At 30.8% G+C, this 12,117-nt stretch overlaps 2 protein-coding genes across 3 annotated transcripts; both read right to left on the bottom strand.

The window, feature by feature from the left end:
• Positions 1–475: 475 nt before the first annotated feature.
• On the bottom strand, positions 476–1,099 carry LOC124916364 (dof zinc finger protein DOF1.4-like). Its single transcript, XM_047457081.1, has one exon. The coding sequence runs from the start codon at positions 1,097–1,099 to the stop codon at positions 476–478; it is 624 nt and encodes a 207-aa protein (XP_047313037.1).
• Positions 1,100–5,549: 4,450 nt separating this feature from the next.
• On the bottom strand, positions 5,550–12,116 carry LOC124916708 (splicing factor 3B subunit 2-like). Of its 2 annotated transcripts, none has more exons than XM_047457460.1 (18): positions 11,883–12,116; positions 10,941–11,060; positions 10,726–10,854; positions 10,557–10,619; positions 9,696–9,803; positions 9,021–9,098; positions 8,589–8,681; positions 8,411–8,497; positions 7,749–7,850; positions 7,503–7,622; positions 7,351–7,413; positions 7,066–7,202; positions 6,678–6,759; positions 6,535–6,593; positions 6,380–6,425; positions 6,198–6,289; positions 6,020–6,089; positions 5,550–5,943 (listed from the first exon to the last, which is right to left on the bottom strand). In XM_047457460.1, the coding sequence occupies exons 1-18, from the start codon at positions 12,111–12,113 to the stop codon at positions 5,872–5,874; spliced, it is 1,752 nt and encodes a 583-aa protein (XP_047313416.1). In that variant the 5' UTR covers positions 12,114–12,116; the 3' UTR covers positions 5,550–5,871. The 2 variants fall into 2 exon arrangements, with proteins under 2 accessions (XP_047313416.1, XP_047313417.1); XM_047457461.1 differs by having other exon boundaries at positions 11,889–12,116.
• Between the last annotated feature and the right edge of the window lies 1 nt (position 12,117).

The following is a 12,117-nucleotide window of genomic DNA, read 5'->3' as shown; positions in this document are numbered from 1 at the left end:
AAAGAACTTACTTGATATTAAAAATAACTTTTAATAATATTAGTTAAAATAAAGATAATGAATGAAACTTGATTATATTTAGTAGGCCTGAAAGAATTTGGAAGAACCCCACTGGATCATTTATTTATTGTTATTCCAATTCCATTCCAGGTGTACACACAGACATAGCATCATCAGATTGTATAATCCCAACCACTTCACATATATTCCCTCCATCAATTACAAGAATATCACCAAACAATAATAGTACATAATTCACTGTAGAAATTAAGAGATCTGTCTGTACAACAAGTAAAACATCAATGCTCAAGCTGTGCCCATCATCACTAAATATTTAACTCATCATCATCAGGCTAGTTATACATGAAAATAAGAGATCAAATTCAACAACTTCATCTCCTATCTTTTATATAAGTAATTAAGAAAAATGGAATACTCTCAAACAACCCACCCATGAGATTAATTAAAGGAATGATTATAGCAATGGGGGTTCATCATCCCAATTAGGAATATTAAGCTCATGAGAAGAAACCAAAGTATCTATGTCTTCCAAATTCCAGCAATTTGGCCATGGGTGAGACATGTTTGAATATTCCTCCACCACCGAACCAGTACTAATCTTTTCTGCTGCATAGTTATAAGTATCTGATGAAGATTGATCAAAATTAGATGGGTTATTATTTGAGAAGCTGAATTGTTGTTGGCATAACTCGAAAAGGCCATTAGCATCCATTAGACTTCCGAAATGATCTAACAATGATGATGACTGGTTGGGAAATTCAGAAAGAGGTGGCAGAGGATTATCAGGAATTTGGGTTATGATATTGGTGGCGGCAGGGGCAGCGGCGGCGGCGGTGGCCTTGGACTTCTTCTGCTGCCTCTTAGTTTTGCGGGTGGGTCTTGATCCTCCTGTGGGTACGTTTCTGAGAGTACCACCTTTAGTCCAATGCCTCTTACAAGCTTTGCAGAAATGACGAGGCTGAGTCTTGTTGTAGTTATTGTAGTAACAGAATTTAGTGTTAATGGACCCACATCGAGGGCATTCCATGGATGATGCACCACCTTGCTCTAGCCGGCGGATCCGTGGCGGCGTAGACATAGTATCGAGATCAACCGGTCGGAGAATTGATTGTTCGAAATTTGTAGTCATATTGATTGATGAAAACAGAATTAGAAGGCAAATGGAAGGAAGATATTATTTATTATAGGAAGTGGGGGAAGTGAGCATGTGTCCAAATAAATAAAAAATAAATAAATAAATAAAATGAGATTCTCAATCTATTATCTATTATCTATCTATCTATATCATGATGCTGTATATCCGCGTCAGCTATCTATCTTTGTGTCAAAATCAATTGGTCTATCTGTAAATCAAAAAGAATCAATTCATCTCTCAGGGGCGGCAGCTTGTATGGTCCAAATGAAGAGAGTGACAATGCATGTGATCAAGGTTGTTGTAATAATAATTTTAATAATAATAATAATAATAATAATAAACAATAATAGCTATCCCTACCCGTGAATGATTAAAGTTTTTAAGTTTTAGTAGCTTCTTCAAATAAAGTAAAAAAATTATAATAACAAGTGATAAAAGTTAACTAGGTATAGGTAATAGCAGTATAGATGAGTACAAGAAGCTGCAATGTTGCATCTTGAGTTTTTATAAGAATTTTTACATAAAACTTAATCATTACTTCATTCATCTAATAACTTTTTATTTATTCTAGTTTGGTTAAAATTATTGAAATAATTCAAAACAAATTTAATATAATTTTATTTCACTTTTATCAATTATATCATTAAATTCATTAATCAAAATATTAAAAAACTCTCTTTCTATTTTAAATTATTATTATTATTTTATTTATATATATCAAATTAATTTTACTAAAAAAAAATCATTATCATTTCAAAATTTTCACATATTATTAATTATTTTTTTCTCATACTAATAAATCTTAGGTTTTTAAATAATATACCATTTATTAACTCCCATAAAAAAGAGAAAAAAGTATGTATGTGTTTTTGGTATATTAATCCCAACCAAAAAAAAAAAATAACTTCTTTACACAAAATATTTTTTTTTTAGAAAAAATGTGATAAAACACCCCCCAAAAAAAAGGTTTTTATGGGTATTTTTCAAAAACAAATATGTTTAATCTAAAATATCCTTACTTCTCTTTTTTTTCTCTTAAATGATAAATTAATTTAATTAATTTAAATAATTAAATAAAAAATATCTTTAATATTTTAATAGATAAAAAGAATGATTAAATAAATCAAGGACTAGTTTGATTCAGTATTTAACGTTTGCTTAATAAGTTATTACATATTTTATGTTTAAATGTAATTTTCTCTTTACATAAAAAAAAAAATGATATATTAAGTATAAATTGAATTTTATCCAATGTACTTGAGAATAAAAACTAAATATAAATTGAATTAAACTTACCACATGAATTAGATATTAGATTAAAAAAAATCTAAAAAACCAATGATCAATCACACTAGTTGATAAAACAGTATGACAAGGCTTAGCATTGTGTGTTGGTCCCTCTAGATAAGCTAGTTTGATCTTTGTATTTTGTTTTAGATTTTATAAGAAGAAATTGTGTATTTAAAATTTAAATTTAATACAAATAAAGTATAGATATTTAATATTTTTATCCATAAAATAGCAATTTGATAGTTAAAATGATTATAAAATGTGAGTTATATTTTTTTAAACCAAATAAATAAAATCCCAATAAAAAAAATCACAAATCAAACTAGCTATAATGGAGGGGGCATGTGGAGAAAGGGAATGGTCGGTGTTGTGTCTGTTGAGATGTGATGAGTCTTTGCCTGCCTGCAAGCGTGCCCGATTCTATTCTATTATTCAAATTGGATTTTTTCTTTATTCTATTAGTTTTATTTTTACAGAAATTTTATTCATTTATTTAATCTATTAAATTAGTTTAGATCTTATTTGGCATGAGTTATTTGAATTGTAAAAAAAAAAATTAATGATGAGTTATGATTTTTAGAAGGTGAATATTTGTTTGATAAAAATACTTATGCGTATTAATGTTTATAACAAAAAATAAATAAATATAATATAAGTGAAATGATATTTAATTTTTTAAAGTTATTTAAATAACCTACAATCAAACAAAGTCTAAATAATAAAATGTATGACTAAATGATAAAAATTACAATAATAAAGCTAAACTCTAACTCTAAATAGTATTTTCAAACAACTCATTAAATAATATTTGGTTGCATTTTCATATTTTTATTTACATTTTGGGTTAATTCTTTATTAGAAAGTTATAAGATATAATTGCATATTATTTTCATTTTTAATTAATGTCCCCTCACACACATAATTTTCAATCTGAATTGCATAATTTTGTTGAAATGATGACGATGACATGAGTATATCTAGCTAGGTTTCTAGTTATTTTTATTTTGTTTTTTCATTTGTAAATTATATATATATATATATATATATATATATATATATATATATATATATATATATATATATATATATATATATATATATATTTATATAAAACAAATTAAGTACAGTGTCAAGTTGGTTTCAATGGTGTCCACGTCGCCTAGAGTCATAATCTTGGGACCCCTATCTAGCTAGCTTCTCTTACATCTCACTCACTGGGACTTTTATTTTTATTTTTATTTTCTAATAATAGAGAAATTTAGTATTATGTACATATTATTGGATCAAGATTAATTTGGGAATGTTTTTTTGTTTTTTATTTTCTATGATTTTTTTCATCAATTATCTTATTATCACATCACATATATTTTAGTAAATTAATTAAAAGCTCAAGCAGCTTCCTATTTATCAAACAAAGTTTTCTGAACAAAAATCTCTAAAAAAAAAATCTAAAATAACAAGATCAAACAAGCTCTTCGGATTGTTTGGTGTTGATTAATAGGGAATTTTATTGGATTTTTGAACGAAAATGTATTATATTTGAATTTTTATTTCGTTGAATTATTATAAAAAAAATTAATATTTTAGTTGATTAATTGAGTGATTAGATATTTTAAAATAAATAAGATGATATATTTGAATTTTTTATATAAAAAAAATCAAATAACAATTGGAACTAGTTTGATCTTGATTTTTTAAATTTTTTTTAAAACTTATCTTTATTAAATTATCATCACTTTAAATATTAAATCACTTAATTTATTAATAAAATATCAAAATATACTTATTTTATTTTTATTAAATTTTGAATATAAACATTTATATTAAACAAATCTCAAATAACTTAAAAAAACAAAATTCATACAAATTTTAAAACTTTGGTTTAGCTTGTTAGATGTAATTTGATATTCCTTATAATTTTAATATTTTAATGAATTAAATAATTTAATGATAAAAATTTAATTGTTTTTATCATATTCAAATCATTATTGTTTCCAAGCAAAAAAAAATCTCTTATCAAACAAACTCAAATCTTTCTATAACAGTTAAGAATAAATAGGAGGATTCAGCACCATATATATTGGACCACTCAACTCCAAAGCACTGTCGACTATAATATATATATAGATTCATAGTCTTTGTCAAGTGATTATTTTCAAATAATTTTATTCACTATAAAATGATTATTTTTAAAATAAAGTCCAATAAAGTAATTAACAAAAAAAAAAGAGTATTAAAATTGTGGGTTTTCTTATATTAAAATTGTAAACATTATTCATAAGAAAAAAAAATGGTATTTAGCCTTTTGGACTTGTTTATAATGTGTCCATATCCTATAATCTCAATTTTCACATATAGGCAAAGACTAGTGTTAAAAGTGTGAAGTTTAATATACTCTTCCAGATTAAATTAAACAATTTGTATTTGTAATTTTAATTTTAATTTTTTTGTGCTAGGTCAAATGTGCTCCACAAACATGCAATTTTACATATAAATTAAATCATTTTTATTTGAGAATTTTAATACTTTAGCACAATTTCCATTCCAATCTCTAGATGTATTTTCCAAATATGTAATTTTACATTTAAACTAGAACAGACTATATGTCTAATGTCAGGAGACTCAGGACATTGCATTAGTTCTATCTGCTCGATCTCAGACCATTATGGTTTTTTAAGGGTTTGGAGATTTGAAACATTGTTTAATTTTCAAACAATATTTTACTTTTGAAACTTTGAACAAGAGGGTTACCTGTGTGATTTGTTCATGATACACCATATATAAAAGTTCAAAAATGTGTCATTAGTTTGTCACATGAACCCATCACTTCAATCAAACCCTAAACCTCATTCTTCTCTTATTTCAAAGTTTTAAGAACTTAAATATCATTTGTTTTGATATAGCTTAGTTAGTTTAGAGATGGCCACATCATACTTGCATAATTCACAACGTAAGATGCCACCAACCAACCAACCAAATTCCATTGATTATTATTAGTACTATTATTAAGTGGTGGCCAAAACTCTATTCTATTCTATCCTATCCTATTCACATCCTTACACACTTTCAATGGACTTCAAACAAAGCATTAGTACACTAAATGTGGAATCAGAATATGTCGGTCCACTTAATTAATAGCATTATCATGTTTCCAACCTCTTTTTTTATTAACTATTACAAAAAATCAAAATAGAAAAACAGAGGTTTAAAATGCAGTTAAAAATAGAATTAATAATAATGATTCACTGTAACTAATCTTACTATTATACGATAATATATATTCATCTTCTTAACCAGAGTAAAGTCTTCCATTAGATTAGATAATCGAAAAGCTTACATTGAACTACTTTGCCCAAATCTGCTACTTAATAACCAAACCATTCAAAGCCAAAGCCAAAGCCAAATCCACAGCATCTTCCTGTTTCTTAGAATTTGAAATCCTTTTTCTTCGATTTTCCCTCCTTTTCCTGCATCTTTCGCTTTCTCTTCTTTTGATTCTGCAACAACAAAGAAATATAATCGACGAACCTCTCAAGAACACAAAGCACAAACTGAGAGAGACAGAAAACGTACCTCAGCAACCATATCACTGAAGTCCTCACGCTGACTCCGCATCTTTTCCTCTTCCCTAGCTTCTTCATACCTAAGGAAGCATTAATAATTATTACACAAGAGTATTATATTTTTAATTAGTTGATATTGCAACAAATGACTTTTTACACATAATAATAATAGAACATGAGTGACTCACTTAGCCGGTAGTACATTCTCCATGGCTTCCAGTTCCTCTGGGAGTAGTGTCACATCAACCCTATCGGACTTTTGACCTTTCAGAAGATCCACCTATAAATATACAAATGATTCATAATTCTGCATATCTTAGAAACAGATATTATGCAAGAATTCATAATTAATAACATGGAGAATCCATACCCTTTTAGCAGCTGTTTTATCTTGAGTGCCACTACCAATGACATACCTGCAAGCACAAACGTGAAGGACCAAGTCAAATTTTATTTCCACACCCGAAAGGAAATAAAAATAAAATAGAAGGAAATTAGCAGGAACTAATGCACAATTTTGCATACGTATGAGTAGTTCCAAGCAATGTTCCAGGGGCAACAGGTGCTTCTTTTTCTTCAAGTACCTTAAATAATAGAAAATGAAGGACTTAAGATCACGTTTATCCAAATTAGTAAAATGTGAAGAAATGGGATTATCATAAACTCACTTGGTAAAGAGGTTTCTCCGGCTCCTTCCTCTGCTGCTTACGTAGATCGATGACATCAGGAGTCTCAACCCCAGTCGGAGTGCTGAAGATAAAATACCAAATAACAGGTTAGCAGATAGCATAAACATACAAATTCCCAATTCACGGCCTCTACCAAATTTTAACATTGTTCTACAAAGAAGATGCTCAATTATTATATAACAAGGAAAAGTGACAAAATAATTCCATGATTGCGTGATAAACAATGTTATGAATGTTCTATCTACATCTATAACAAGCATATGATAGTCTCTTGAAATACACTTGATTATTGCATTTCTAGTTTAATATATTGAAAAATGACAAAGGATTGCATTCCTATAAATTAGCAACATACAACGTTAAGTACCTGGAAAGACTGTCAACAGATTGGATACCATCTTCCAGTTCCTCTTCCTCAATCTCTTCTTCAACTTCCTCTTCTTCTTCCTCTTCTTCCTCTTCCTCAAGATCACCCCAATGCTTGGACTTATCAACAGGTTCATCCTGAATGGCAATGACTTCCATCAGTGAGGATGGGCAACCCAGGAATGATAATGACATCTGATCAAGTATCTAATACCAGATACTGATACAAGAGGATACAATACCCGATACTATCACAGCAACAGGTTGAGTAAATCAGGAGAATTACCTCATAATTAGGTTGCTCTACCAGCTGGACACCGAATACATCTCCATATAACGGACGGCCATACTATTTCCATAGAATGAGAATTATATTAGAAAACAAAGAAAACTCAAAAGACACATATAGAATAGTACAGAGTATGTGATATAACTTACTTCATCAACAGGTGGTTTACCCCAACCTCCTGGGTGGTAACCAAAACTGGCTCCAGGAGGAATAGGTGCATTAAGCCCATGGATTTTCAACTGAGGATATGAAGGTGGAGGACCATATCTCTGCAATTAACAGAAGGAAAATCAACCAGTAAGAAATAGCAACCAATGACAAGCTTCGCTATAAAAGAAATACGAGAAATTGAATCATAACATGCAAGTCAGGAGAAACCAAATCTTTCAACAGACCTGCATGTTGATCAGCCATGGTGGAGGCGCACCTTCTGGCATGCCAAGAGATTCTTTTAACTCATGGGACAACATTCCTGGCTTCATCTCCCGCAGCTTTACCTGTAAAACATGTTTAAATAATATACTTAATCGTGTAGCATATTAGAGTATAGTTACAGCCTTTCTTCTAATCTGAAAATTATCTGAAATGAGTCATTGATGAGAGGCCACAAGGAGAGAATTTCATTGTTAAATATATCATCTTTTCATGTCATTGGACATTTACCATATACAAAAATTACTCTAGAACAAAAAGTTTAGGCATCATCAAGTAAACCAAACAGTTCATCCTCATTAAAGCCGAACCATCTGCATTCCCCAATTCAAGATCTCTTAACTCATCACCTAGACCAAAAACTTGAGCAAAAAGATTCAAAATATACAGTTTATTGAGTGATGAAAGCTTTGAGCAAAGTTTAGGGATTCCCTAGTATTCTCTGCATTTCTGTTCTGCTCATATAGAAATAATTGTCATGGAAATACAAAACATTGACTCTCCAGCCAGAAGCGAGAGCATTTTTATATGCATGGGCAGTGAAAGTAATAGCGGAATGACATAACTTTACCAATAAGAGTACAATGAGCACACAGTTTTGTCAATATATACACTATGTTCATACCTCAAATTCTTTCCCTTCATGATATAGTTCACCAAGTGATGAAAGCTTTGGCTTAGTTTGATATTTGAAAAAGGCATCATGAAGGACCTGAAACCACCAGGAAGAATCAAATGGGCCTATAAAATTACTACTAAAGATATGCATGGAGGAAACTAAATTTGGAAGATTCGGAATGAACCTGGTAATCAATATCCATTTTTCCCATTTTTGGTTGCATCCTCTCACGTTGCTTTTGTTTAAGCTTCTTACTGTCCTCCTTCTCAATGTATGCCTACAGAAGTAATTAAAAGAAGTTGAATCTGGAGCTAATGAAGATAGCATAGCAGATTCTTAATTGAAACAGTATTCCTAGTAGTTGTTTCACAGATAATATGGAAGAAAATAGTAATTGTGCAAATTGTGATCATTATTCATACAACCTCCACATAAATTAGCAAAACAATGAAGGCAATAAAAATGGGAAAACAAGAAAAATAAATCTATTGTTGAAGTAATAAATTAAATATATGCATCATATCACTAAGGGATGGACACCAAAACATATGTATTGACTAACCATCAGTGAATACATGTCTTCCAACAAATGTAGCAAGAGAATGCCAAAATATACCTGTCGAATTTTCTCAATTCCAGTAGCAGCAATGAAATCAGGGAGTTGGAAAGGTTGTTTCTCTATACCACGTTTTCCCTGCAGGGTGATTCAGAAATTGATGCAACATATATCAGCAAACAGAATTCTTAAAATAGCTCCACAGAAAGAAAGAACAGATTGGACCTAGGAAGTCAGTGAATTTCATGTGCAACAGGTAGATAAAAATTATATGAAGAATTAACTTGGACAGCTCAGAAAGTCAATAAGCATGCAATCAGTATGCATAAATTCTATTAATTATTATGCAAATCACGAATTACCGAACTCTGATGGAAAATACTATAATTACTAAATTTAAGATTCAAGCAATCAATTTGCATCTAGACATATAGCATAATTGCGATATATTTCTTCAGATTTTTTTCAGGACAAGACATTATAATTAGTATATAAATGTCTATATCCTCATCGAACTGACTAGAAAATAAAGATAAAAGCCTCCAAGGATCCTCTTGGCCAAACACCTACATGTCCAAAACTTCATGGTTGTCACAGCAGCTCCCCTGCAAGAACCACATACATACAAATAAGAGAAACCTACATTACCCTCTTCCATATTCTCAGTTAAATGTGCCTAACAAATTATGCATGCACATCTTCAGCCTAGTGTTAAGTTCAACTATAGTAACATACCTGTAAGAATTTTCTCTTCTGACACCAATGCCTTGGTACTGGAACTGTATTTCGATAAGATTTCAGGTACACCAATAACTTTGGGTCAGCAGAAGTAGCATCCCAAACCTGAAGAGCACACAAAAAAACACTTTAAACGATAAAGTCGTGAACCAATACTACAAAATGCCTTTGTTTGTTCAGATGCAAAATTGGTAGATGCGGCCAAACAGACCAAGGTCAGTTCTGACTCGTCAAGTGGTCAACACTCAACAGTAGCCAGTCCTAATTAAATATATTATAGTTTTCTCTCTCTCTCTCTCTCTCTCTCTCTCTCTCTGTATATACATATATATATATATATAACATAACTTAATAGGTCTATTTGAATTAAACAAAATCTATTGTTTGTGCATAAAGTAGTCAAATAAATTATATTCTTACATATAAATATATACGATGATATAAATCTTAATAATAACTTACAGTTAAAGCTAGATCAACTATGAATTATTAATTACAGAAGTCAGAATTTGTATAACATATGTATTTGAATGGGTTATAGGCTAAACATATTTATAATTGAATTAAAAATATATATGTGCAAAATTGGCTGATCCAAGGCTATCAACAACAAGGTCACCATGCATTTATGAAATGTCTAAAAGTCGCAACTACTCTTATATTTAATTCTTTGAGAATTCCAATTGCTATTACTGCAAGAGTCAACAAAGATCAAGATTTCCCCAAGTAATGAATAATTACACCTTGAACTACAGAAATTGGTGGAGCTTGAACTAGTGGGTACGAGAAAAATCAAGTGAGCCATAACTACAAGGACAAAGCATAATTGTAATTGAACAATTTAGCACCCAATCATACCTCAACCACATCTGGCCTCGAGCTTATCTGCTTGAGTTCGGCGATGTTCATCCTTCGCTGAACCTGGACAATAGCATGCAACAGTTATAACCCATAACAAGAGAGCAAACTATAGTTGAAAAAAAAAAGTGTACGCTAATACTATTATTGAAAAAGTCTTATCCTAAACCTTTTTCTTCTTGTTTGACAGACCACCTTTCTCCTTCTGTTGTGTATCATGATCTTCCTCTTCAGAGTCTGAATCTGCCACCTTCTTGTTTGATGCATTAACAGCAGGATCATCCTTTTTATCATTCTCCTGAAAGCAATATAAGACAATAAAAAAAATCAGATTCCGTTGTATGAAACCAAATAATAGATTTTTTTTTTAAAGATTTGTCGTACCTCGGTGCCAGTGCTTTCTTTGAAACTAAACTTCTCAAACACCTTCCTGAAATCCTCATCGAACTCTACATCAAATTCTGGTTTTTCTGGTACATATTCCACTTCAACTTGCTCTATCGACTATTAGAATCACATGGGACAAAACGAAAAGGAGGTAAGCTTTCAATCCAGCTTATTAACATATAAAAAAATAACAGTTCACACAATGAAATATCTTGAGCGTCCAACGCAATAAATTAGGATCATATAAGTTGAATAGACATCTTCGTGTGAAATGAATTCTGAAAATAACATCGGTCAAACTTTAGATTGAAGAAAAATAAATAATGTAAGGTGTATGACCAAAACCATATTATATCCCAGAACAACCTCTTATGGGATGCAAAGGCAGCTTTAAAGAAACAAAAAACATAATGGGATAAGGCTTAAAAGTTCAATAAAGAACTCAGTCAACTTCTAAATTGATGAAAATCAGCTGCCAAAATATGCTGTCAAGTAGAAAACAAGGCGAAATAGTGTAAATAAACAAAGATTAAATGCACAACTGGAATTTCTCTACTGGGTAGATGCCATCAGAAACTCAAACACAATCAAATGGTTTTACACCAGAAAGGTGGCTTTTTTTTCTTCTAAACATCTTCTGACCTAATCAGATTTTCTATAAAAAAAATTAATAGACAGTCATAGTTGGGAACCTAGAAACCATCCTACCACATTTTGTAACAATCCTTAGAAGAACTACACCTTAAAAATAGCTATTAAGGTAGGAGAACATAAGTGTTATTAGACCCCACACAAGAAACCCATAACTCCAAAATGGTATCCAAGTCTCATTCCTTAACCAATTGGTTCATAACACATTTCCAAATTACAAAGCTCGATATTCTAGCAGATGTATGAACATAAAATCCTCATGAAACCTAAGTTAGCAGGGCGATTTAACTTTACATGATCAACGTTCTCTTTGGAACTATCTCCCTCATCGACATCGGCGTCGCTGTCGTCGCCATTGGCGGTGGTTCCATCTGTCTTCTGTGAGACCTTTTTAACTTTCTTCTGCTTCCTCCGCCTCCGTCGACGTTCGCTCTCGCGGGATTTCTTCCCGGCGCTAGGGTTTTGCTGTTTCAGATCGCCGCTGGAGTGTGACATACCGTTTGTTACTTCCACCGTCATTTTT

Source organism: Impatiens glandulifera, chromosome 9 (assembly GCF_907164915.1).
Source record: "Impatiens glandulifera chromosome 9, dImpGla2.1, whole genome shotgun sequence".
NCBI lineage: Eukaryota > Viridiplantae > Streptophyta > Magnoliopsida > Ericales > Balsaminaceae > Impatiens > Impatiens glandulifera.
Note: the sequence above shows the minus strand (reverse complement) of the source record. Positions and strands in the feature narration are given on the sequence as shown.

Excerpts from the sequence above, each read along its gene's own strand:
- LOC124916364 (XM_047457081.1), bottom strand. The coding sequence starts at position 1,099 with ATGTCTACGCCGCCACGGATCCGCCGGCTAGAGCAAGGTGGTGCATCA.
- LOC124916708 (XM_047457460.1), bottom strand. The coding sequence starts at position 12,113 with ATGACGGTGGAAGTAACAAACGGTATGTCACACTCCAGCGGCGATCTG. Across the intron at positions 6,760-7,065 it reads TCTGTTGACAGTCTTTCCAG|CACTCCGACTGGGGTTGAGA; the intron begins GTACTTAACGTT and ends TTTTATCTTCAG. Across the intron at positions 6,594-6,677 it reads CGGAGAAACCTCTTTACCAA|GTACTTGAAGAAAAAGAAGC; the intron begins GTGAGTTTATGA and ends CTATTATTTAAG.